This window comes from Helianthus annuus, chromosome 10 (genome assembly GCF_002127325.2).
Source record: "Helianthus annuus cultivar XRQ/B chromosome 10, HanXRQr2.0-SUNRISE, whole genome shotgun sequence".
NCBI classification, from domain to species: domain Eukaryota; kingdom Viridiplantae; phylum Streptophyta; class Magnoliopsida; order Asterales; family Asteraceae; genus Helianthus; species Helianthus annuus.
Window position 1 is genome coordinate 23079391 of NC_035442.2, and position 27740 is coordinate 23107130.

General features: G+C 35.6%; 3 protein-coding genes across 4 annotated transcripts; 1 reads left to right on the forward strand and 2 right to left on the reverse strand.

The window, feature by feature from the left end:
* The first annotated feature begins 4438 nt into the window (after positions 1–4438).
* Positions 4439–6108, forward strand: LOC110880783 (ATP-dependent DNA helicase PIF1-like). Its single transcript, XM_035978151.1, has 2 exons — positions 4439–4826; positions 4883–6108. The coding sequence occupies exons 1-2, from the start codon at positions 4439–4441 to the stop codon at positions 6106–6108; spliced, it is 1614 nt and encodes a 537-aa protein (XP_035834044.1).
* Positions 6109–6696: 588 nt separating this feature from the next.
* On the reverse strand, positions 6697–10461 carry LOC110884208 (E3 ubiquitin-protein ligase MIEL1). Of its 2 annotated transcripts, none has more exons than XM_022131889.2 (12): positions 10280–10459; positions 10097–10184; positions 9909–9965; positions 9467–9499; positions 9272–9349; positions 9133–9176; positions 9015–9055; positions 8772–8854; positions 8308–8399; positions 8135–8204; positions 7336–7374; positions 6697–6981 (listed from the first exon to the last, which is right to left on the reverse strand). In XM_022131889.2, exons 1-12 carry the CDS (start codon positions 10342–10344, stop codon positions 6844–6846), a joined length of 828 nt encoding a protein of 275 aa, XP_021987581.1. In that variant the 5' UTR covers positions 10345–10459; the 3' UTR covers positions 6697–6843. The 2 variants fall into 2 exon arrangements, with proteins under 2 accessions (XP_021987581.1, XP_035834513.1); XM_035978620.1 differs by having other exon boundaries at positions 6930–7046; positions 10280–10461.
* A 968-nt stretch (positions 10462–11429) lies between these two features.
* Positions 11430–17710, reverse strand: LOC110884209 (membrane-anchored ubiquitin-fold protein 3). Its single transcript, XM_022131890.2, has 5 exons — positions 17534–17710; positions 17266–17387; positions 13997–14170; positions 12638–12808; positions 11430–11770 (listed from the first exon to the last, which is right to left on the reverse strand). The coding sequence occupies exons 3-5, from the start codon at positions 14127–14129 to the stop codon at positions 11715–11717; spliced, it is 360 nt and encodes a 119-aa protein (XP_021987582.1). The 5' UTR covers positions 14130–14170; positions 17266–17387; positions 17534–17710; the 3' UTR covers positions 11430–11714.
* Between the last annotated feature and the right edge of the window lie 10030 nt (positions 17711–27740).

Below are 27740 nucleotides of genomic sequence, written 5' to 3' on the forward strand. Positions count from 1 at the left end.
ACTAAGTTACCCAAAACCAGAAAGGTAATGATGCGATTTGGGTAATAGTGGACCGATTAACCAAGTCAGCTCATTTTCTACCCATGAAAGAAACTTTCAGCATGGCAAGATTAGCAAAATTATACGTAGATGAAGTAGTATCCCTACATGGAGTTCCACTCTCGATTGTATCGGATAGGAATAGTCGTTTTACTTCACATTTCTGGACAAGTTTCCAAGAAGCCATGGGTACTCGTTTAAACTTAAGTACGGCTTATCATCCCCAAACTGACGGACAAAGTGAAAGAACCATTCAAACATTGGAAGACATGCTTAGGGCATGTGTAATAGATTTCGGCGGAAATTAGGATGATCATTTGCCCTTAATTGAATTCTCCTATAACAATAGTTGTCATACAAGTATTGAAGCTGCCCCGTTCGAAGCACTGTATGGACGCAAGTGTAGAACTCCAGTTTGTTGGGCAGAGATAGGAGAAAATCAATTATCAGGACCTGAGATTGTACAAGAAACTACCGACAAGATTACTCAAATTAAAGAAAGACTAAAGACCGCTCGGGATCGCCAGAAAAGCTATGCCGACAATCGACGTAAGCCATTAGAATTCCAAGTCGGAGATAAGGTACTTTTAAAGGTTTCTCCTTGGAAAGGAGTAATGCGATTTGGAAAGAAAGGAAAGCTAAGTCCAAGATACGTAGGACCATTCCAAGTAATCCAACGAATAGGACCAGTTGCTTATCGTTTACAACTACCAGAAGAACTAGCGGGAGTACATGATGTATTTCATGTATCCAATCTTAAGAAGTGTCTATCTGACGAATCTCTGGTAGTACCTCTCCAAGATATACAAGTAAATAAAAAGTTGAAGTTTGTTGAGAAACCACTCCAAATAGAAGATAGAAAGATTAAGTTTCTCAAACATAAACGACTGGTGCTAGTCAAGGTCAAGTGGGATTCAAAGAGAGGACCTGAATATACTTGGGAGCTGGAACCGGAGATGAAACGAAGTATCCACACTTATTCCAGTAAATCTCTAGGATGAGATTTCTATTAAGGTGGGGAGGATGCAACAACTCTCACTAAAATTAGTATTTATTAATAGATTATGTGTTATTATATTCACCAGGGAACCCTAATTGAGAAACCCAAGTGATTCTACATAAACCCTAAAATTTTCAGAACAATCGGAAATCAGGATCAGGGCCCCTAAAACTCAGGGGGGTTAAACCCTAAGTTACGATTATCTAAATAAAATGTTGTCGAAATAAAATTTTACGAATCCAGTAACTCAGCAGGGCTATGCAAGTGACGGGGCTACCCTAGGGTAGATGGTCACCCGCCGCGACACGTGACAGGACTGGTGTCCTCTGTCGCGACTCGCCTGGGGAACAAAAGTTCAGTATATATAGGGGGGCTTGGCACTTGCAGTTTGCTGTTCATTCGACGTAAAAATTCGAAATATACGTTGAGTTATACACTGTTTAATACAAAACACACACGAAACACGAAACGCTGCCGCGACAAACAGGGTAATAACTCAATCGCTGCTACGATTAAATATCCGATCGATTGAAACTATCCAACAGGATGTTTAAGTGCTGCCCGCATTAGGGTTATACTTTGTTATTCGTCGTGATTCTGACAGGATATTTGGGTAATGCCCAAATTCGGGCTATGCTCTGTTATTCGTTGTGAATCCGCTGGATATTCGAGTATTTGCACTTTGTCATTCGTTATGAGGGTTACATCTCGTGAATTATCGTAAATGCTGTATTAGTTACTGACCTAGTTTTCGTGTGCATTGTTATTTGAATTAGGTTAATCAAGCTAATCAGTAGGCTAAACCTTCGCTCGTTAAACTTGCAATGTGAGTCATTCTCTTTTTATCAATTGTTTTACAATACCTCAAATTATTTTCAAAGGTTATAATTACAGGGATTAAGTCGTGGTTATCTTGAATCACTGGCTAGTGGGTTATTGTGCACATTACTAATCTCTCACGGTTAGGCAAATAAGTCCTAACAGTGATAATCATCACTACTTGGGTGAAAGGACCCAATAGTGGCATGACCATTGTCACCAGGAAGTGACACCGGCGCCAGATAAAAATAAGATACTGCCATTATAATAGCTCTTATGCTGTAAATTATAACTAGGTGTCTTTTTATTAAAATGAATGATTCACTCAGTATTTCCCTGCTGACAAAATATTTTTACAACATGTTTCAGGTGACCTACTTTGAATCAAGTCCATGTGCTCAGGAGCACTCCGAAGCTTAAAGTAGTGGCTCAAATAAAGAAATAAACGTGTTTGTAAAATAAAGAAATTATGAAATCTCTCTACTGTAAATTACGGGGTATATCCCGAATTATAAATAAATAAAACTCGGGCATTTTCAAGTTTAAAAACGATCCTGATAAGACTTCCGCGAATACCACGGGATTTCTGTCCCGCGGCTCCTGGACCGGGTCAAACCGGATACGGGGGCCGTGACAATATCACTTCGTATAAACGAAGTATTGTTGTGTACGGTAGGTCTGAATATAGTCAAACTATTCAGCCGTACTTCAGTTGTTACGATCCATTGTCGTATCCTCTATTTTTTCCTAATGGTGAGTCGGGTTGGCATGGTAACATACCACGTCACGGAGTATCAATCAATGAGGTTCGCAACAATGACAACATTGAAGGAGAAATGGAAGGTACCAACAATTTGTTATCCTTTTTTAAGTGAAGATCATAAAAATAGCGTAATGCGTTTTATTTTTATTAACTGTTTGTTTTTAATACATCTTCATCGTTCAGAGGCAAATACACGAAGTGGTAGAACAACCGTGGCTATGCGAGAGTACTACTGTTACAAGTTCCAGATTCGATCTACCGATAATGTGCTTTTGTTCGGTGGTAGGCTGCTACAGCAGTTTGTGGTTGATGTTTACATCAAAATTGAGACGTCACGCTTAGAATTTTGTGAGAGAAACTAGGCTAAGATTCGGGCCGAATTGTACCAAGGTATTGTGGATTGCGTCAATACTGGTGAGGTTCATGCAAACAGAGTCGGGAAAAGAATTGTGTTGCCTGCATCTTTCATCGGGGGGCCTCACGACATGCGACGTCGGTTTCTAGATGCGATGACGTTAGTTCAAGATGACGGCAAGCCTGATGTATTCCTTACAATGACATGTAATCCTAAGTGGCCTGAGATATGTGATAACTTACATGTTGGTCAAACTGCTACAGATCATCCAGACCTTGTTTCAAGAGTGTTCCGGGCTAAATTAGAAGATCTTAAGGATCAACTCTTCAAGAAACATGTCCTCGGGGAAGTTAAGGCATACGTCTATGTCATTGAATTTCAAAAGCGGGGTTTGCCGCACGCACATTTTCTCCTAATCATGTACCCGCAACACAAGATCAATAACGCGGACCCTTATGATAAGGTTGTGTGTGCTGAAATTCCTAACAAACTAACACATCCCAGATTGCATGAGATGGTTGTCAAGCACATGATTCACGGTCCTTGCGGCAATTTACGATCAAGCAGTCCTTGTATGCAGGGTGATCCTAAAATTTGTCGTTTCGCTATCCTAGACAATTTAACGAACAGACGACACAAGGAGAAGATTCGTATCCGTTGTATCGAAGTAGAGACACCGGGATAGAAGTGGACCTACGAGGACAAACACTTGATAATAGATGGGTGGTCCCATATAACCCAAGGCTTTTGATGATGTTTAACTGCCACATGAATGTTGAAGTTTGCTCAAGTATAAAATCTGTGAAATATCTTTTCAAATATGTTTATAAAGGACATGACAAACAGGTTATTCAAGTCGATCAAAGTGAGCCAGGGGTTGTTATTAATGAGATAAAAAGATTTCAAGATGCACGCTACATATCGCCCCCAGAGGCTATGTGGCGCATTTTTTCCTTCTCTCTTTCTCAAATCTTTCCTGCTGTTCTAGCCTTACAACTTCATCTCCCAAATAATCAGATGGTTAGATTTAGAGATGATGACTTGATGCCTAATATTGTTGATAGGGAAGGGATAAGAGAACCATGCTAACAGCATTTTTTGAGATAAATAGAAACGATGAAACAGCAAGGGTACATTTGTATAAAGATTTTCCAAAACACTTTACGTGGAATGGAAGCACACGCCGTTGGAGTCGTCGTTTCGGTAAAAAACAAAGAGGTCGTATCGTTTCCGCTAATCCAGCCGAAGGAGAAAGGTACTACTTACGCCTACTTTTGTCAAATGTCAGAGGGCCTACTTCGTTTGAACATCTTTGCACAGTTAATGGTCAACGGTGTGTGACATTTCGGAAAGCAGCTCTTGAGTTAGGCTTAATAGAAGACGATGAATATCTATCACAATGTCTCGAAGAAGCCTCTACGTTCAGTTTCCCAATGCTCTTAGAAGGTTATTTGCGACCATAATGATTTTTTGCCAACCTGGAGATATTCGAAAGTTATGGAATGACCACTTTGATTCACTGTCTGAAGATCATCGGTTACACTGTCAAAGTATAGAACGAGTTCAAAATATGGTTCTTACCGAAATTAGTGTCTTGGTACAATCCATGGGTAAAAATTTCAATGAGTTCGACCTTCCTAAGATAACAGACGATGTTAACTTACAAGATGCAGGTTATCGTGAGTTACAAGAAGAGTATGGGATTGTTTTGGAACCTGAATACTTGAGTGCCAAAGATTCACTTAATCCGGACCAAAAAAACGTGTTTGATGAGATCATGATGCATGTTGATAATGATCTTCCGGCGTGTTCTTTATTGATGTTCCAGGTGGAACTGGAAAAACATTTTTGTACATTGCCTTGCTTACTGAAATTCGGTCACGTGGTCTTATTGCTCTCGCAACAGCTTCATCAGGTGCAGCGGCTAATAATATGCCAGGAGGTAGAACGGCTCACTCGAGATTCAAGATTCCTCTTAATCTTGAAAATAATTCAATGTGCAATATCAAAAAACAGAGTGGGGCCTCTAAACTGATTCGGTCTGCCAAAATAATCATATGGGATGAAGCATCGATGGCTAAAGGACAGGCGATAGAGGCAGTCGATCGTACATTCCAAGACATTATAGGTGTTAGTCTCCCATTTGGTGGAAAGATAATGGTTATGGGAGGTGACTTCAGACAGGTGTTGCCGGTTATTAAACGTGGCACTCGAGCACAGATTGTAGACTCCAGCGTACGAATGTCACCTCTTTGGTCTTTGACTAAGAAGATGCGGTTGACCATAAATATGAGAGCGCTAAAAGATCCATGGTTTTCTAAATTTCTTTTAAGAGTCGGCGATGGAACTGAAGAACCAATCGAAGGAAACTATATCCGCATACCCGATGACATGACAATTCAGTGCAACAACAGAGATAACGCTATAAAAGAATTGATCCATGCCATCTTTCCATCAATTGAAGATAATGTATATTCTTCAGATTATATAATCTCTAGAGCAATATTGTCCACTAAAAATGATAGTGTTGACGAGATTAATAATCAAATGATTGAAATTTTTCAAGGGGAGGAAAAAGTTTATTACAGTTTTGATGAAGCTGAAGACGATCAGCGCAACTTCTATCCGGTCGAGTTCTTAAACTCGCTAAATGTTAGTGGTTTGCCGCCTCATAAGCTTCGTTTAAAAATTGGATGCCCAATAATATTGTTACGTAATATCGATCCATCACATGGCCTGTGTAATGGCACGCGGTTGATATGTAAGGGTTTCGTGCGAAATGTTATTGATGCGGAAATTGCAGTCGGTCAACATGCCGGCAAAAGAGTTTTTTTGCCAAGAATCCCTCTAACCCTTTCTGAAGATGACATGTTCCCATTCAAGCTGAAAAGAAAACAATTTCCAATTCGACTTAGCTTTTCCATGACGATTAATAAAGCTCAAGGTCAAACAATTCCGAACGTTGGTATTTATCTTCCGGATTCTGTATTTTCACATGGACAACTTTATGTCGCGTTATCAAGAGGGATTTCAAGACAAAGTACGAAGGTGTTGGTACATCTCGCCAAAGAATTCAAACAAAGCGGAGTTTACACATCAAATGTTGTCTACCAGGAAGTGTTGCGTGATTAATTAATCGCATCCGTATAAAAAAGAAGGTAAGTTAGTAGATTTTGTGCCTTATTTGCTTCCAGAAATTACCTTTTAATTACTATTTTAAACCACCTGTAGGCGTCTAACATTTTTTTATGTGTCGAAATCTGGTACAATAGAGGAGAAGATACAAGAAAGTCATAAGCGAACGGATGTATTGGTAAAACAGGAAGAGATACAAGAGACTCCCCGCATGGTGTTTTTATTGTTTTGTCCAGCTATTGACTGTTTTGAACTCTTCTTGTTTTTAATTACATCTACTTCCTTGTTTTGTACTATTCTTGTAGAAGATCACCAAATAATCGATAAACTAACAGAAAAACCAGTGCCATTATATCACGAATAAGAAAACTAACTTAAGTATTATACAATATTTCATGAGACGACGGATAAACTAACGGTAAACAATTATACTATTGTAAATTGCCATTCCCGCCGCATCGGGCGGGTAAGTGACTAGTATGAGTATATATAAATAGATCCTGACCTTGACAAAGTAACTACTTTGACTTTGACACAAGTCAACTCACAACAAATGATCAAACCACAATCCTACAGTTATAGATAAATAGAAATAATCAAACTAATTATCTCAACTTTAGATAGTAAAAACACATCCAAACATTATTTTCAATTGTGTTGATTAGATTCAATAACAACCATGTCTATTTGGATTTGCAAAAAAAATTGTCAAAAATAATCGGAACATGTTGTTTAAGTACGTCTCTCCAACGAGTCGTCTGTAGTTCCAATCCTTCGCGTATTGTAAGATTTACAATGACCACACTTGTGGCCAAAAATGTGGAAGAATGCTTTGCTCGTATTGTGACAGTCGTTGCACAAGATATGAATCTGCAACAAAACAACTTCGTTGATCAGTTCATAATCATCAACTCCATAATACAACGCATGTTCGCCTACCAGAATGAATAGTTATTAAACCTAAACACTTTCTGTACAATATTAAACTTATATAAATATAAGTTGTGTGTTAATTATACTTACAGAATTATATTGTCTTGATAATATTTCGATAACATAAGGACGAATTATGAATTTTGGTTACGGGAAGATAAAATTTTATTATTGGCTGTCAAGTAAATCATGTCGAACCAGATTCACTAGATATGACACAAGAAATAAAAGAAAAAAAAAATTACACATAACAAATAGGCGGCCAGATAATCAGAAAATTGACAGAATTACCTCGTATCGGTATTCTTCAGGCATGACAGTAGCTTCAATCTGCCAAATTACAGAAGTCAAATAAACTATATATATAGGGGTGAGTTATTGTATAATAGCCCCTTAACGTGCGACCAGTACGCGACCACCAGATTCGAAATTACGCATGTTATATACATAATTACACATGTTACAAAAAATCAAAACCCACATGGGTTCTCTCAACCCTAATTACGCGTTATACTCAAAATTACGCATGGGTTGTTTCAACCCTATTTACGCATGTTATATGCATAATTACACACGCTACAAAAAATCAAAACCCGCATGGGTTGTCTCAACCCTAATTACGCGTTATACTCAAAATTACGCATGGATTGTTTCAACCCTATTTACGCATGTTATATGCATAATTACGCACATTACAAAAAATCAAAACCCGCATGGGTTGTTTCAACCCTAATTACGCATGTTATACTCAATATTACGCATGGGTTGTTTCAACCCTGATTACGCACGTTACAAAAAATCAAAACCCGCATGGGGTTTTCAACCCTAATTACGCTTGTTATACTCGGAATTACGCATGAGTTGTTTCAACCCTAATTACGTACGCATGTTATATGCATAATTACGCACGTTATACCGGTCGCACGTTAAGAGCCTTTTGTATTAAACTTTCCCTCTCTATAATATAACCAGTGTTGTAAGAATCGCTAGGCACTAGTTGGCCGGTGGGGTACGGATTGGCGATTAATCGGGATTAATCGGATTGTTAATAAAATCAGATTTCCAGAGTTTGCCATAAGCAATTACGTACTTCTTGGTCTAATCTTTGCCATGTACAGGACATACTAGACAATGATTTTGAGCATATGGGACAACGGTATCTGCAAGACAAAGAAATTAGCATCCATAAACTACGATTCTGTACCAGAAGAAAATAAACCATTTTAGAAAAAGTGACAATCAATAAAAGGATCGTGAAATAACTGATCCTGGCGGATCAACTCCCTGGAGCAATCCAGATGAATGGCATGTCCACAAACCATGATCGTTGAGGCCTTGATCGTGTCAAAAAGAAACTACCAAAAAAGCATGGTTGTTTTTATCAAAAGTAGATGATATAACTTATAACTGGAATAACACACAATTACACAGCTATGGGTAATATTGACCCATTTTTTGAATGGTTGACTCAGTTATCTTTAATTACTAATGGATCAGACCAGAAGATAATAAATAAAAAGGATATGGGTCAAACGAATATAAAGCCACCAAAAGTGTAATTTAAAATATTTTTCTAATCATATTTGACACTAATTACTTGTAATAAATTCTAATATTTTTTTAGTTAAAGAGTGTTTTGGGTTAGGCCAGCCCATACCAAAGTTACCCGTTATGAACTATTACCCAACCTGCCTGACCTGCCAATTTTGCCACCTTTAATGCCATACCTCGTAACATATAGGGCAGTGGTTTTTCATAGAGTTTCCGACGCATGTGTGATTACCACGCAAAATTACATCAAAGCATGATCCTGTGTTTTGTGCACATAAAAGTAGTTAATGACTCAGGGTTCGTTTTAGTGAGATAGGTTGTAATGACAAGTGACAATATGTGTATAAAAAACAATGGTAATATGAAAGATAAAAGTGATTAAAAAGGTCAGAATACCCCATGAAAGAACGAGCACGTACCGCACTTTTCGCAATGGAAGAAATTCGTACTACCACCTACTCTGTAGTCATTTACGTTCTGTCATTAGCCTATTTCAAAGAACAAACATATATACAACAATATCACTTCCTTACTAACCTACAAATCCCACAATCATTGCAGTGAAACTGTTCCTTTGAAATCTGAGTCACAAAGCACAAATTTAAAAAAAAAAAAAAAAAAAAACAGTTGATATTAACACATTATTCGAAGATTTTTAAACGTAGGTAGTTTTTACATCATCATCATAGAACTTGCAAATTCCGCAGAAATATTCCCCCATTTTCACTCCACAGTTAGTACATATTTGAGCAACCTATCATATCAACATAAATAATAAATCATTATATAACATCAACACATCTACACTTATCATCTAAAAAACGCTACGCAAACTTAACAATTCCCATAAAATTCTCATAACTTAACAAACCTGCTGTTCAGTATTGCAAATCGCACAAATAACCTGTGTAAACCACCAAAAAACACACACACATTACCTCACATTCACCAAAAACAAAACTATAATCCCCAAAAACATAACAATCTTGGTATTAAAAAGCGCGCCTAGGCGCAAAGGCCATAACCTTTTCGCTTAATGCCTCGATAAACCCAAGAAGCGCCAAAAAACGCACTTTTGGGCGCTTTTTCTGTCCTGAGGCACGTGGCAAAAACCTTCATTTTTTTGGCTTGTTCATGCACGTAAAATCATATAAAAACCTTATTTATAGGTAGGGGAAGTAAAAACTTATAGGATACATAAAAAATATATATATGATCGCCTTGCGTATTTGGTACGAAAAGGCTGCCGCTTTTGCGTTTAGCGCACTTTTTAAACATCACGATAACAAATAACATAAAAAATAAAACAGTACTTGCTTAATATCGTGTCGAACGATCTCATGACGTTCCTTAGGGTTTGCCAACGCATTCTATACACAACATAAACAACAACAACCAGTTACTAAATGATCCGCACAATCAAATCAAATCAAATGAAATAATGTTGAGAATTCATATGCATAAATCATAATAAAATATAAAAGGAGAAAGAGGAAGCAACCGTGTATTCGTTGTGACAGTGGCGGCATGTGAATATCTGATTGCAACATGGAGCACGAATTTTGCAGCGTCTCCGATAGTGAATGCACCTGTGATTGTTCAAATTATGCATAAAAATTAAAAATATTAGGATTTGGGGATCATAAAAGATGTTATGATTCTGATAATATGAAGAATTGATTACCCGTGAAGCGATTTTCCGACATCGAGAGGGTTGGTTTGGAGTGATGAAGAGTCGTCGTCCTCCATTGTTAGGGTTAATTGTCGCCGGATTTTTGGGGTTTGTTTGTTTCAGGCGTATGATCAATAGAGATATCAAAGGGAGGTTGGGGATTTCTTATTTTTAACACCTTATGTTTTATTGTTTTGCGAAATTGGATTTTAATTTAAACGATGACTGGTTCGTTATGTTAACTAGAGGTGGTTGGCCACTGGCAGCAGTTTCATCTTTTTATGTTAAGAAAACTTGTTACAAACTGATGTTTTAGGACTTTTGATCAGAATGAGTATACGAGTCAATTGATGTAAAACTTACGTTTAAACGGTGTTCAAAACAATGAAATTGGTGATTCAATTCGGGTGTTTAAACTTCCAATTAACAAAATTCAAGTCGTTTGGAGCACGGTTGCGAGGTAAGTTTTACATCAACTGACTCGTACCATCGTTTGGATTAAAAGCCCTAAAAGATCAGTTTGAAATATGAATTATGTCAACTTTTTTCGGCTTTACTATATAGGACTTGACAAAAACGATTTTGCTATATAAGATTTGGCAAAAATGACCATTTTTCTCCAAAAGCTAAAACACGTTGATTTACCTCCAAAGGCTTTATACCTTTTTTTCATTTTCGTACACATCTCTAACAACATCCATTTCCTTCTCGTTAAGTCTAATCCATGTGCATATCGTGTCAATCAAAATAGCATGCTTATCATTAAGTCATTTCTTTAACCACCGCGTTAGCTTAATCCCTAAACACACTTTGTGTAGGGCCGTGCACTCATACGTCAAAACGTGCGTTTCATATGATTAACACATCACATAACACTTGGACGACTAATCCGTTCGATATTTGCGAAGTACCCGTGCCGCAACGCGCGCGGGTCTTATTACTAGTTTCAATGAAAATTAAACGTTCATACACGCACAAACATGCACACACATGTTGTGGTATATTTGCATTTGGTGCAACATTAATCTATACCTCTTAATACATCTGGTTCAGTCAGGGGGAAAGGTCACAACTTAATGAAAGAAGGTCAAAACATTGAGGTAGTAAAATGTTATATGGACAAGTGATAATATATCAAATATCTTCAACTCAAAACAAGTTATAAAATACAACACAAATCAACTCATTTATTTATAAACGCGTATCTAATTCCGTTTATCCAAATTATTCAAATTCATCAAAACATAAACCATACATTAACACCTCAAACAAACTTTTGCTCTACAAGCTTTAGGGTTAGTGAGTTTGGCCAAAAAATGGTCCAATTTCACACACAAAACATATATCACCCACTCGGAAAGATTAAAGATGAACCAAATACAATAGGAGACCATTTCAAATATTTGCGACATCAAAGGGATACTCGATATTGAGCCTGGTTACCGATCTATAAGATTGTGCATCCACATGAATTCAATTTCCGTGCCTCATCTTGTTTTTTGGCTGCATTGCATAATAGATGGATTATAAGGGGATTGAACTTCATGTAGAGGTGGTAATTTTGACCCGTATTTAGAAAAGGGTCGATTGGGTTTTTTTGTATTAAATCTTCAACGAGTCCACCAGGGTATAATTCTAATTCTAAACTTAGTTGATAAAGAAATGGATTGACTTGAACATCGAAACTCAAAAGTAAGAAGGTGTTATCAAATGCTTATAACCAGTGCATGGCTTGTTTAAAAAGATAATATTTGGAATATTGAATTTTAATAATCCCAACTATTCGTCGTTGGCCGCCAACAGTCTCAACTTTAAAAATAATCACTGGCAGTCCTAACTTTTAACATATTGGCCTCCAATGGACCCTGACTAACAGAACCCTAACGCCGTTAGTCTCCGGTCGCCGAAAAAACGTTTTTTAGCCGGAAAACTCAACATTTTCGTCCCAAACCTCTTTGTTACCTTATTATGGACCTTTGGGAACCTTTTTCTAGTAAAAGCCCCAATTATTAAAGTCGCCGGAAAACTCAACTTTTTGGCCGGAAAACTCAACATTTTCGTCCCAAACCTCTTTGTAACCTTAGATCAGACCTTTAGAAACCTTTTTGGACAAAAACGATTTTCCGGCGACCGGAGACTAACAACGTTAGGGTTCTGTTAGTCAGGGTCCATTGGTGGCCAATATGTCAATAGTTGGGACTGGCAGTGGTTATTTTTGAAGTTGGGACTGTTGGCGGCCAACGGCGAATAGTTGGGATTATTAAAATCCAATATTCCATGATATTTTAACATTAAAGCGTTTGTAACCTTATTATAAACATTAGAATACTTGTTAAAAAAAAACATAGAAAAATGCATTAAGAAACTCACCTGACTTTTTTTTAGTGATAACGGGTTGAATAACCACATGCATTGTGATTACTCCACCTGTAAATCCGCCATCACGTACCCCAGATTCTGATAATGTCTTATTATTCTCCAAAACTTTTCCCAAATGTATGAGCTTTACGTCATTCACTGTCTTGGGTACTACAGATTTACCTATTAAAAAGGCAGAACTGAGTTTCTAGATGTTACAGTATAAAAAGTAGATGTTAACTTTTATGCCGTTCACTGTCTTAGGTAGCACATATTAGCTAGTTTGATTAATACCATCGTATGTAAGAAAAAACCGTTCTTTTCCATTGCATGTAACATACTTTTAGTATTTTCCTATTGTATGTAATAATCTTTTGTATAGAGTAAAAGTTGATGTGGCACACCATAATAAAAGGGATGTTACAGAACCATTTTACCCTTATATAGAAGGTTACTTACATACAATGGTAAAACTTGAAAGAGTAAAGTACACGGATAGTCCCCGTGGTTTACCCAAATTTTGGATCTGGTCCCTAGCTTTCCAAAAGTACATGGATGCATAGTTATCGATAGCGAATAGCAGTCAATAGCGATAGACAACCTATATGCTACGTAGCGATAGCGATGAAATAGCGCCCGCTATTTCGTGTTTAGCGATAAGTAGTAGATAATTTTAAAAATAAAAAATAGCTATCCATATTATATATATGTATTTTATAATGTTAATTTTGTACTTTTTATGTATAAATTAAAAAGTTTAAGGACCAAATGTAAACTACTGAAAATAGAGGGGGTTAAATGTTTAAATAGACAAAGTATCTTTACACTTTTTAAATAAAAAGTTACAAATTATAGGGACTGAATGTAAACTAATGAAAGATAGAGGGGTTAAATGTTTAAAAACCTAAGCTTATAAAAACCCTAAAAGCCTTAAAGACACAGATACGCAGCCGCTCCTTCTTCCTGGTTTCCGGCTGAAAGCAACATCGTCGCCGGAATTTGTCGCCGGATTTCACGTCGGAAGTCGCTATAAGGTCGATATGTACCTTGTAGCGGCATATGGCCGCCACGCCACGCTATTCGCTATAGCGGCCGCCATAGACGCTATTGATAACTATGCATGGATAGTCCCTGTGGTTTGCATTTTGTAGCGCATTTAGTCCCTAACTTGGACATGCTGAAACCTTTAGATTTGTTGGTTGGGGACTAAATGCGTTACAAAGTCTGCAAACCACAGGGACCATTCGTGTACTTTTGGAAAGCTAGGGACCAAATCCAAAATTTTCGTAAATAACTGGGACCATCCGTGTACTTTACTTGGATTAAGAAATAAGATAAATGAGTTTATGAACAAGAAAAAAAATTTCAAACCTTGAGGCCACTCGGAAACAAGCTTTTGCTTAAGAGCGGTTATAGTAGTTGAAGATGAATAGCTGCTATGGCTTATATCTGTTCCGTCATATATCCTGAATTTAAGTTCTACATACTCGTTGCCTTCAGCCATTATAAACAATCAGACACCAGAATATGTCTCTCCCAATTTACCTACAAAAAAAAAAATTCAAAATTTAATAGACCCGATAATTTTTGAGAAACTGTTATCAGTGGATTGTTAAAAAGAGAGATTACAAGAGCCACATTAAAATAGAAAACTTGGTGACCAAGTAACCTCATTTTATTAGGAAACTAAATCAAACTAATCACGATAAATATCATTTAAAGATAATTACTAACAAACCATAAACAACATCCCGAAATCATGATCATATCTAATAAGATTGGTATTAAACAATTTATAATTAGAACATACACGCCAATTATAGTAAGAATACTTGATATAATATAACCTTGTTCAAAGAAGAAAAAGATATTTTTGATATAACATAGAGCATATGCAAAGTGCATAGCATGTTATAAAGTAAAATGTCGTTTTCGTTTTCTTCTCTCTCATCATCTTATGATTACTTGGGTGTGGTGGATTGGTTGTAGTATGTACGAAGAAACCTTTTACAAGTATGACCACTTTATCTTTCACAATGAGGGGGCGTTGGGATGTGCATTTTGAAAGTGATCTTGTGATACTGAATGACAATATGGTGCAAGAATTACTGTTTGGATGTTTTCTCTAACTTGAAGTTATTATTATCATTTTTAACAGTATTAAAAAAGGATAAAATAAGAGTATATAAGCAACTTTACTTCCCTATAATACTCAGAAGAGTAAACTGTAGTTTTCGTCCCTGATGTTTGGTCCAAACATCAGGTCACATCAACCTTTAACACTTTTGGTGCCTGACGTTTCAACATGCAACACTTTTAATCCAATTCACTAACTCCGTTTGATTTGTTCTGTTACTTCTTGTCAAATGACCAAAATACCCTTGTTATATAAAACTGGTGGTTGAGATGACCGAGGAAGACAAGGTGGTGGCAGTGGTGCTACTTTGGTGGTCTGTGTATATTAGGGTTAAATTGATGAATAAGGAAGTTGATTAACATTTTTTTATTCAGTCTCTTCATGGGGGTTTTGGTTTTGGTGTTATGAATGAGCCTGTTAGGGATCTCTTAGAGTTCGCGGTGGCTCATGACTTGGGTATTATAAACTCGTTCTTTAGGAAGAGGGAATCACCGTTGATCACTTTTAGCGGCGAGGGCCGTAACATGCAAATAGACTATCTCTTGATGATGAGGCGAGGAGATTGGCGTTGGTGGAATGACTGCAAGGTTATACCAGGGGAGACGGTAGTGGCTCAACATCAGTTGCGCTGCGCTGGTAGCAGACGTAGGTTTAAGGGAAAGGTTGACCATGGGGCAGCGAAAGGGTCGACCTAGGATTCGATGGGGAAGCCTAAAGGGAGACAAGATTACGCTGTTCAGAGATAAGGTTAGCTCCATGACAGAAGGTCGAGTGGGAGGAGACGCAAACCATATGTGGGAGGCTATGGCGACTATCATTACTCATGTCGCGAAGGAGACGCTAGGGGTCACAATTGGTAACACATGTGGGCATAAGGACTCCTGGTGGTGGAGTGAGGAGGTGTGCAGACTAAAATAAGGGATAAACAAAATCGTTTGAGAGATCTTTTGGGGTGTACGATTGAGGAGGAACGAGCAACGTTAAGGGAGAATTACAAAAAGGTTAACAGGGAGGCAAAGAAAGCAGTAACGGAGGTAAAGAACACAGCTTAAAAGAAAATGTTTGATGTTTGGAAACAAAGGAGGGAGAACATGATATGTTCAAGATCGCCAAAGCTAGGGAGCGTTGAAAGCAGGATCTAGGAGTAGTGAAGTTTATAAAGGGTGAGGATGAGCATGTTTTAGCAAAGGAACATGACTTAAAGTTGAGATGGCAAACCTACTTCCACAATCTGTTCAACGAGGGAAGGGTTTGCCAACAAGAAAGTCACACTACTCAAAGGAGACGGTGGAATAACTGCCTATGTTGCCCCGCTTGCGGTGTGCACATATAATGTATGTATGTGTGGGTACTCGTGTCGCGGGGGGGGGGGGGGGGGGGGCAAAAGTGAAATGGTACTAACTTTAACGTTATTTTACTATTTTCGTGAAAATAACGTTAAAAGCGGCGGATGGTTAATCATGCATCATGTGGTGACGTTGTGAAAGACACGGGGATACATGCACCAATCAGTCTCTGTCCCGATTGTTTGAGTGTTATGTGTCTTAGGTCCAAGGCTTGATACAAAACTACAATCGAGCCGGGGGTCTCACTAGAAGCAGCCTCTCTATTCCTACGGGGTAGAGGTAAGGCTGTCTACATCTACCCTCCTCAGACCCTACCTTAGCTTTGCTATTGGTGGGATTTACTGAGTATGATGATGATGATGATGTTGTCAAAGGCGCAAGGCACACTCAAGGCGCAAAGACCTCGCCCGGAGCCTAGGCGCAAGGCGCAAAAAAAGAGAGGGCTTTTCTAAGGAAGGCACCATAATACAAAAAATAAAAAAATATATATATGATAGGCATAAAATTAATAGTTTTACACTATATATACAAATATAATAGAAGAGAAATCATAATATCTCTTTAAAATATATATATATATATATATATATAATAATAGCAATAATAATTAATACTTTTAAATATATCAGTATATGTAACAAATAAAACAATTTAAAGATATTTAATTGGGACATTCGTCTATTTAATGAAATAGTTTACTTATTTAAACTAAAGACTGGCCCAACCCAGTCTACAACCAACAAAAGCCTGTTCCATTAAATTAGGTTTTCTATAAAAAAAAGGGCAGCCGACACCAGTCCACCATGTTGCTGGTGTCAACCATGATCTAGAGTGTAAGTCAGGTTCTCCTCTTCCCTTCAAGAGGTTGCTAAACAAGGTTCCTCTCCATCTACCTTCTATATTGTTCCGTTTCAGGCTGTTTTTTATGGTTTTAGGGTGGATTGTTGCGCCTGCGCCTAGCTCCAGACTGCGCCTGAGTGCGTTTTTTGAAAAAAAGACAGCAGATATGCGCCTAGCTCTCCAAACCCTAATTTTGACTATCCTCTTTAAATCACAAAATTAACTTATCCACTCTACGGAAACAGATCACCAGCCACAAACAAAAAAAAAGTATAACAACCAAAATCATAAAAAGTCATATTCAGTGGAAGCCAAACCTGGAAAACTCCGTAATCACTAACAACATGCGAGTACAAGAACACATCTGAGTCACGGATTCCAGAAGTTTCTAACCACTTCATATGATCCAATTGCTCACGAAACAAACACTAATTTGTTACTGCAAAACCATAAGACGTAAAAAAAATTATCGCGATTAATGACAGAATATGTGAATTTTGAACATCTTGAATGTTAGGGTTGATTGTAATTTAATCGTATTGTTTAAGGAGAATGAAGAAAGAGAAAGTGAATTGCATATTTTACCTGACGAATTACGCCATTGATGAAAGAGGACAGTGATCAGAAGGTTTGTTTGATTGATTGAAAATGTGGAAGATTGAATTGGGGAAAATGGTGGAGAAGCGAAGCCCTTTTGGTTTTTTTTTTTATTCTTTTTATTTGGGTTTTTTTTTTTTTTTTTTTTTTTTTTTTTTTTTTTACAGTTACACATTTTAGCAAACACTTTTGTTTTATTCACATACATAGGGTATGTTTGGCTAACCTTTTCAAAGTAAGTTATTGACTTACTGGCTTAATCAAAAAGCCACTAAGTCATTTTAGTGTTTGGCAAACTGAAAAAGACTTTTGAAAATGGCTTTTTGAGATGAATGAAAAAGATTAAAAAGCCACTAAGTCATTTTAGTGTTTGGTAAACTGAAAAGTGCTTTTGAAAATGGCTTTTTGAGATGAATGAAAAGGACTTTTTAAGAAGTTACAAGCCAGCTTATAACTTTTCAAGCTTCAAATTATCAATATACCTCTTATTTACCCCCTTATATCATATAAGCTAAGCCAAACACTTTTTAAAAAACAACTTATTGACTTATTAGTTTTTCTCACCTCATAAGTTAATCCAAACACTTTTTTTAAAAACTCATTTCAAAAAGTCCTTTTCCTAAAAGTCATTTTCTCAAAAGTCCTTTTTAACTCTAATAAGCTTAGCCAAACATGCCCATAATTTTTATTCACATACTTCTAGTTATACATTTTTTAGAGTTAAATGCTCGGATAGACATGTTTTGCTCTTTTTTCATCTTTATTCCATAACTTTCTAAAATTACAGTTATAGTCCCTAACTTTTCAATTTTCGTTCCTGGATAGTCCTTGTGCCTAACATCAGTTAGTTTTCTCAGTTAAGAGGGTGTGAAATGACAAAAATACCCTTTCCTTAAAAGGGCAAAACCACAAGGACTATCCAGACATTTAATAAATAAAAAAAATAAAAATATAATTAATAACTCAAATTTCAAGTGGGTCCCACAACCTATCCCACCCTCACCCTACCCCCTATTATCTTCTTCTCCACATCATCACCCACCTGTAAATTAGATTAAACCAACCCCCATCACCTTCACCTGCAAATCAAATCTAGATATTCACATAAATCATTACTCATCAAATTAAACCAATCCCCCACCCCATCACTCCCCACCGCCACCGCCATCCCCTCACCAGTGCTCTTGTACCAATTGAATGGTGCTATTGTACCAGTTGAATGGCAAAAAGGTAAATGAATTAGTAGCTTTATTTGTCGCATCATTCTAGACTAATTGGGTTTCTCTTGAAGGTCAACGAAACACATATGGAATTCCTATCAGTATCATCTGCTGACTTGTTATTGTGGTGTTCGGTCAGTGATGGTATTTTTAAAAATAATTAATTATAATGTTTTAATTGTTATATTTTAATGATAAGAGTATTTTGGTTATTTCACACCCACTTAAGACCAAAAACTAACCTCCATTCGTGCCAGAGACTATCCGGGAACAAAAATTGAAAAGTTGAGGACTATAACTGTAATTTTAAAAAGTTAGGGACTAAACATGAAAAAAGAGCAACCCACAAGGACTATCCGGGCATTTAACTCTTTTTTTAGGTAAACTTCATTAAAACACCACCAACCAACGAAACAGAGAGGCCAACAAGGAAACACGACTACATAATTATAAAGTTGCACCACTCAGTCCAAGAAATGGACATAGATTTCACTTTGCTACTAACTCACAAATATTCTACCGATTTAATTTCGCTACAAATGTCTTCTATTCGAAATTGACAATTAGAAAATTTAATATGATTTCTTGTCCTCCATAAGCTCCAACAGCAGATCATAACAACCCCATGAAAGATCTCTTTCACTAGACCGCGTAAACCGCTATGATCATGAAAATCCAAAAGTTCTCTAACCGTATTGACTGAAAACGGAGCAACTTTACACCATCTAGAAACATAATTCCACACTCTATTCGCCACAATGCAAGATGTGAAGAGATGGTTGCTCAATTCGTCATCGTGACCGCACAAAGGGCAGACTATATTGTCAATCTCGATACCCCTGCTTCTGATAGCCAAGCCAGTGGGACATGATTGAGTTGTAGAAACGGTTTAGAGGGTCGCCGGCCAAATCGGAAGTTGACCGAAAAGTGAAACTATTAAAAAATCGATGGCACAGTGTTAGGCGGGAGTTGATTAGGGTTTTTAAAACTATTTTTCAATTTAAAAACAAACGAAAAATAAATAAAAGGCTCGTGAAAAGACCATAATACCCTCGAATGCAAAACATGTGAGGTAACTTAGCTGAGTTTTTGGACAACGTTAGGTGTAAAGGTTAGAGAATGTAACAAAACATGAACATAAAGGTTTAGTTTGGTCGATTTTATAGTGAAAGGTATGAAGTGCAGTTTCGATATAACATAAAGATTGATTTGTACAATTTTGTGTTTTTTTTTATTACCAGCAAAGGAAGTTAAGTTATAGTTATATTTTTCTTATACTAGTTATTTGTTTTGTATGAATAACATCTATATTCTTATTTCATTTCATTTTTGTACTTTATTTAGTTAGTTTATTACTTATTTGTTTGTTACCTATATTTCATTTGAGGTATGTTTATGTACTTGTTAACTTTTCATAGGGTTTTTTTTTTTTATTTATTCATAACTATTTTGTGGGTAGGGAACTGATCATGTGGATATAGTTATAGACATAAACTTTGTTAAAAACACACAAACCAACCTTGATATGTAAACATGTCTAGGTTCATTGTTGATGGTTCATGTGCTTGTAGTAAACCACTTGGTAAGAAAAGTAATTGACATATGCTCGATTAAAGAAGTAATTGATAAAATAAACTCCATGCATTGGGCACAAAATGATAAGTTTTATTACATAAATATTTCAAATAAGTTGTGTGAATTTCGTTAATTAACAAAAAAAAAAAAAAAAAAAAAAAAAAAAAAAACACACATTATTATTTGTATGGCATCATTGATCCCAGAGAGTTACCAAAGAGATATGCTTTTACTTGATAAAATATAGCTTGCACACAACATATACAACATCGATCAACACAATAAATATGTTTTCTGTGCAAATCATGCTATGAACACAACATTCACATGCATATTAAAGGACTAAAACAAACATATTATATGTAACTATAACATATTATATGTAACTATATTCCGCGATGCAAAGTAAATGGCAAGATGCAACATGTGATGACTTCATAAGTTCATAACCATCGAAATATGGGTTTTGTGATGGGAATTGATTCCCATGATTTATATCCACCATTCTTGGATTCTCCGAGCAGCCTTTACAACCTTTTGTTCTGCTACTCCTTCACTACTAGAAAAGTGCATAATTTCCTACGGAAATTTCCTACACAATTATTTTTGTCACAGATTCAAACACATTTTTGACAAATTTACTACGATTTTTTTTCCCAAAATTCTATGTCAAATTTTTGACGCAACAATGACAGAAAATAAAAAAACCCTAATTAATTGACAGTTGCGTCACATATCTGTTAGAAATAATCTACAAAAGGTTGATTATTAAATCATTTCCTACAAGTTTGTGACAAAATATTTATTCTTTAGTTTAATTAAACATTCCGTCGGAACTGCGTCACAAGTTGCGACACATTTTCGACAACTAAGTCATATTACTTAATTTTATTAAAAATAAATACAAGAATATACACTTCTATATTTATATATAATAGTAAAATTAATATAATAATTAAAAATTATTATATTTCCTACACATTTGTGACAAAATATTTATTTTTTAGCTGATTTAATCGTTCCGTCAGAATTGTGTCACAACTTGTGACACATTTCCGACAAACAGTTTATTTTTTAGTTGATTTAATCGTTCCGTCAGAATTGTGTCACAACCTATGACACATTTCCGAAAAAAAAGTTATTTTTCATTAGATTTGTCACAAAGGCATAGGAAACAATCATGTAATAACAAGGATATACACGAATATATTTATAAATAATACTAAATTTAGTTTATTAATAATAAAATAATTATATTTCCTACACATTTGTGACAAAAAGTTCATTTTTCATTAGATTTGTCACAAAGGCGTAGGAGACAATCATGTAGTTTCCTATGCATTAATGATAAAATGCTTATTTTTTAATAAATTTAATAATTCCGTCACAAATATGTCGTAAGTTGTGACATATTTCCGACGAAAAGGTAGTATTTGTCACCGATGTGTAGGAAACGACAAATACCATTAATCTTATTTTAAAGAGTTAAATGCCCGGATAGTACATGTTTGCCATTTTTTCACCTTTAGTCTCTATATTTCTAAAATTACAGCTATAGTCCCCAACTTTTTAATTTTTTCGTTCCCGGATATTTCTTGTGCCTAACATCGGTTAGTTTTCTCAGTTAAGAGTGTGTGAAATGACAAACAGGGCAAACCCCCATCCGTGCCAGGGACTATCCGATTGAGAACGAAATTGCAAAAGTTGGGGACTATAGCTGTAATTTTAGAATGTTAGGGACTAAAGGTGAAAAAAGGGCAAACCACAGGGACTATCCGGGCATTTAACTCTATTTTAAATTTTAAACGTAAGCAACTATGTCTACGTATGCATATAGGTATACTTGTATTTGTGTATGTGGGTGTGTATCATGTACGTATGTGTGTATGTATGTTTGTGTGTATATATGTATGGATGTATGTGTATGTCATGTATATGCACATGTTTGCGTTTTATATGTGTATGTGTGTATATATATATGAATATGAATGTGTGTAAATTTGTTTTGTGTATGTATGTATATGTATGTATTGGTGTATGTGTATGTTTATATCCACACCCCGCCGAATTAAGGCGAAAAAATTGAGGCGTGATATGAAAAGTTTTAAATCATCCGATAAGCAAACATCTAATATGTTTTAAACATCAAATTAACAATATCAAGATTTTAAGAGTTACAAACCATACTAACTTATTTAGGTTTACATAACCAGATTAAATGACATATCGCAGGCAGAGTACCAACCGTCTCAAGAAGAGGTATCTTTATTACCGATTGATGTTAATAAAAGTTAAAAATGTTGGTTCTTGTCATATCATATTAAAAACAAACCGTATAAAATAGGATCCGACCATTAAAATTTATTGTATTAGAATGTATACATGTGTTATTATCTTTCGAAATTAAACCAATAAAGAACTTTTCTTTGCGTCAACTATTTCTTTATAAAATGTAGTTACTAATTATAACTATATATATTTTAACAACGTTTTAGGTTCAAGTTATGCGAACTCAAATGGTAGATCTTGATGCTCGGCTTGAAGAAGAAAGGAATCTACTTACAACTCGGCTTGACGAAGAAAGGAAAGCAAGGGAAGAACTTCAACAACAACTTCAAGAATTTATGAAAAATTGGCATCCTCCTTCTAATTAGTTATAGTTTCTGATATCTTTTGGGAAATATGTTAAATTGTATTAGTTTACGGTTTAAACATATTTGAACTTGCGTTGCAACGCATGATTTTTGAATTTGTGTTATTGGAATTTTGATGAATTTTGTAAAACAGGTTCTTGGTATCAAAGATTATTCCTGCATTTTTTTTGCTAGAAAAATGTAAATTTTAATTTTATTTTGCAATTTTTTTTTCTATTAGAAATTTAGGTCGTCGGAAAAGTGTCATAATAAAAAACTGACTTTGCATTTTTCTGTTGGAAATGTGTCACAACATAAAACAAACTTTTATCGGAAAACAATAAAAAAAATAGTAAATTTTTATTTTTAATTTCCCTATATCTGTCGGAAATTTGTCACAAAATATACTGAGTTTCGTAGGAAATTTGTAACAACAGTTTTTATTTTTCTGTCGGAAATTTGTCACGAATAATGCTTTTGTCGGAAATTTGTAACAACTATTTTTATATTTCTGTCGGAAATTTGTCACGAATAATGCTTTTGTCGAAAATTTGTAACAACTATTTTTATTTTTCTGTCGGAAATTTGTCACGAATAATGCTGAATGAAATTTTTTATTTTTTTTTTTGTCAGAAATGTGTAGCTAAAAAAATTCCGAAAATATAATAATTAATATTTATCATAAATAATATATTAAAAATAACTATGAATTGTTGTAGGAGATCTGTAGCAGTTTGTGACACGACGATTTTGTAGGAAATGGGTAGGAAGTTGCGTAGGAAATGCGTTGGAAACAGGTTTCCTACGAGGCATTTTCCTACATCATGTATTTGTCACAAATGTGTGGGAAAGCCTGTTTTGTAACGCATTTCCTATGAAAACTGGTGTAAGAAGTTTCAGATTTTCTAGTAGTGCTTGAAAAAGATTCAAGCTGCAATCTTTGCTATCCACTTGGTTTGTTGCTTTCCGAAAAGAGTATGAAATTGACATTTGTGTATGTTAAAACCATGCAACAATAAGAATATAACTTCATGGGTTTATGTACTAATGTTTTATATGCAGCGAGTCACTAAAAAGAATTACCTTAATATGCTTCTAATGGTAGCTCTTTCTCTCTCTCTAACGCTCCTAAGTCCTAGCTATATCTTTATGGATTTTTGTAGTAACATATGACTAACAAAATTCTTATTGTTCATGTCTTTCATCACACATTGCTAGCGTGATATCAAAGAAAACGTATTTAAAAGAATCCAACCCAAACTTTTTTTTGAAGCCTTTCATGTTTAAGGGACTCTCAAAATTAGAGGGTCTAAAAGTCTTTTCTTTAGTCAGCTACTACGCTACAGGGCCGCCCCATGACTATTAAGAGAAATAAACCTCATCAGGGTGGAGGGGACTATAACGTTCCGTATCTTCATACTTTCTATATTTAGAAACTTGTGTTCGTACTTCATTTCAATCCTTGTAATCTCAAGATTTTAATCATAATGGAAATCGTATTTTATAACAACCTTGTTTAATCATACATGCATGATACGTAATAAATTGCGAAAAAATAAACGTTTTAATTAAAACCGAGATATACATCGAGGTTATATTTTCTCGGAATTACATTCATACGTGTTTCATACTTATAACATACTTACATACACCTTTATGCATAAAATAACTAAGAATACAAGTGCAAAGACTAAAATGAATTTCCATCTCCCTAACCACTTTCTTTAATGTCCTAACTCCCAATTGCCTTCATCAACTCCCAAACCCTAATCCCCACTTAAAAATACAAGCCTTCACCACCTCCTAAACACTTTCCACACTCTCTAATCACTCCCAAACTCTTTCAAATCATCAAGTAATCTTCCACTTTTGGGCAGAAAATTCTAAGTCCAAAATGTGAGTTTGAGCTTGTTTCTTCATTTTTTTTCTTCTTGTTTATTGCTTTCTTCCTACTTGGACAACCTCTAGGAATATTACCACATGTTTACAAAGGTAAACAAAGTTGGTACATCACCATTTTGAGGTCCAAAGTTAGGATTATTTTTCTAAGTTTTGATAAAGCTTTCATACTTATTATTTTCACCTTTGTTTTCTTGTGATATTATGTACCAAACCGAGTTCCCAACTAATCTTCATGTTGAGGGACTTGAGTTAAGGTTTATTCCATAAGATTAGAGGTTCATAACCTCAAATACTTCCTACCCTAAAAAGTCCCAATTGACTTACAAAGTGTTGCAACTAACCAAGCCTTCAACTTTCAATGTTAAAGACTTGTGTTTTGGTTAGGTGTGAACAATGGAAGCCTTGATTCTCCAACTTAGATTCCACCACTTTACTTGTTACGTAGCAAATTAGTTAGTCCATTCCCTAAGTCACCAAACAACTTTCAAGTAAACAAAGTGAACAAACTACACCAAGTCTTCAAACACTATCCATGTTTGAAATGCACTCGTCTAGTTTAATCACTTGGTTGTCTTGGTGAATTAGGAGATTTTATTTGGTTCATATTCATGACCAACCGAAATCATCAATTAAATTAATGATTTTGTGCTTTGATGAATCCAAATAATGAGGTTAAATGGATGGAATTCATCCTACCTCCTTGCATGACCATTACATGATGCTCTATGATACATATGACGATTATACAACTATATAGCTATAATATATATCCAAAACCGAATCATAACACCAACCAAACTCATGGTTGAATGTTATGCATTATGGTGAACATTATCTTGGGTTAAGATTCCTCATACTTGGACTTCTAATGGGCGAAATAGTGCCCATGAAATACACATGTGGTGTCCAATTTGGGTATTTTTACAAGATGACTTTTATGTAATTTTATACTAAGTTACAGTTCTGCATACGAATTCCTAATCCAATCCATCATACTTACACGCCTTGTTTATCCTTGAAGGCTAACTCGGCTTTCCCAAACTCTCAAACACATCAACTCACTTACATGGAACTTCTACGCAAACCGTGAGTATACATGACCCCTTTTATTTTAATACACTTTGGGTGAAATATATATAAATTATCAAACTCACACTTACACAATCAATCACATGATTCAATCAACCAATCCATGTATACATGCTAATGTGTTACACTTTAGGATACTTTGATGCTAGAAGCCATTCCTGCACAATATTTGTCATTAACTTCATGAGCCAACCTTAACATGTATAGCGCTATAGGAGTAGCACACCACCCTTAGGAAAGGTCTATGCTACGTTATTCGATCAAACGGTCTTGTTCGCTTCGGTACAAGATTACACAATGTCACACCCCAACCAATGGCGGAAACATCGGGATGAGACGAAGTGTGGAGATTGCAAGAGACTTCATAACGCTATTTGTGACAATATTTAATAAACTGATTTCATTTCATAAAGTAAATTGTCAACATTACAAGAAATTCAAATACATCAAGTTCAAAGAAGTACATAACAACATAAGCAAAATTGATACAACATATTAAACCTAAACGTCTATATGTGTATCTAGGCATCAACGCTACTTCTTTTCATAGCATCGTCATCATCAACCTGTAACATGTTTAAAATACAATTCAATGCAAAAGCAAAGGCGAGTATACAAGTTTAAGCATAAGTATAAGTATAAGTTTAAAAGTTTAAAACGAATCCACATGGCAACTTAGTCTATACTAGATCAACCTAACGCGACATGCAATATTTCTAGCCAACCTCTGTTTACGCAAGAAAGTTTAATTAATTCAACATGACCCATGTTTAAGGGGGGCGGTGCATTACTCCTATAGCGCTATACATGTCGAATGGAGGCTCGTGAAAGCTAATGACTAAAACATATCACATAAGTATGGTCCACGTAAGCATCAAGTATAACAACATAGTATTCATGTATAAGGATTGTTTTCGTGCATTGCATAAAGAATAAGTTTAAGTGTAGTTTTCGTAAACATGTTACACCCCAAAAGTGGTAAACATAAAAAGGGGGTTGCGAGTATACTCACATATTTGCTAAGTCTTCCGATTATCCAAGTAGGACGAGTGGATGAGATTAGGAGCATGGAACGCCGAGGTCACCCTATATGGGCAAACGATGGCGCGTGAGTAAACGAAATCACGACGGTAGACTTGAAGTGGAAACTAAAGTATATCTAGTCTATGGATAAGTATATATATATATTTACATATATATATTTTATATAGTTTATGCAAAAAAATTAATTTAAGTCTATCGAGAATATTTGTCAAAATAAATATACATCTATAAGTATTATTACAAAAGTTATTTGTATCAGATACGTTTATTTTATAATTAAACACGTATAGTTTTACTGATTTTTACGAAAAACGGGCAAAGTTTCCTCTGTTTTTGGACGATCCCGACAACACAAGTTGTCGATTTGTATGATCAAAATTCAATAACAATTCAATAATACGATATGAGAGTATATAATTTCTATATGCGTTTACAAATTATATATACAAAGTTCGATTCGCGCAAAAAGTAACATTTATTAAACATGAAACGACAATATTAATATTTGCGTTATTTACATACCGAGCCTAGCGTTGACCAGATTAACCAGCTTTGACCAACCCGAACCCGTTGACTGAACAACTGACTTGTCTTGACCGAGTTGACTGACTTTGACCGGGTTTGACCTGATCAGAAACTGAAACAAGACACGAATCAGGACCCGAACTCAACTGAACCGAACCTGAACGGAAATTGAATCGAATAAATCAAAACAAAAACTGAACCAACTGA

What these genes read in the sequence shown, in the direction of transcription:
- LOC110884209 (XM_022131890.2), bottom strand. Translation starts at nt 14,129, where the DNA reads ATGGCTGAAGGCAACGAGTATGTAGAACTTAAATTCAGGATATATGAC. An exon ending in TGTTTCCGAGTGGCCTCAAG is followed by an intron (nt 12,809 to 13,996) that starts GTTTGAAATTTT and finishes CCTTTTTAATAG; the next exon opens with GTAAATCTGTAGTACCCAAG. An exon ending in TATCACTAAAAAAAAGTCAG is followed by an intron (nt 11,771 to 12,637) that starts GTGAGTTTCTTA and finishes TATGCAATGCAG; the next exon opens with CCAAAAAACAAGATGAGGCA.
- LOC110884208 (XM_022131889.2), bottom strand. Translation starts at nt 10,344, where the DNA reads ATGGAGGACGACGACTCTTCATCACTCCAAACCAACCCTCTCGATGTC. An exon ending in CTTCCATTGCGAAAAGTGCG is followed by an intron (nt 8,855 to 9,014) that starts GTACGTGCTCGT and finishes CACAAAACACAG; the next exon opens with GATCATGCTTTGATGTAATT. An exon ending in GAGTTGATCCGCCAGGATCA is followed by an intron (nt 8,205 to 8,307) that starts GTTATTTCACGA and finishes TTTGTCTTGCAG; the next exon opens with ATACCGTTGTCCCATATGCT.
- LOC110880783 (XM_035978151.1), top strand. Translation starts at nt 4,439, where the DNA reads ATGATTTTTTGCCAACCTGGAGATATTCGAAAGTTATGGAATGACCAC. An exon ending in GGAACTGGAAAAACATTTTT is followed by an intron (nt 4,827 to 4,882) that starts GTACATTGCCTT and finishes CTCTCGCAACAG; the next exon opens with CTTCATCAGGTGCAGCGGCT.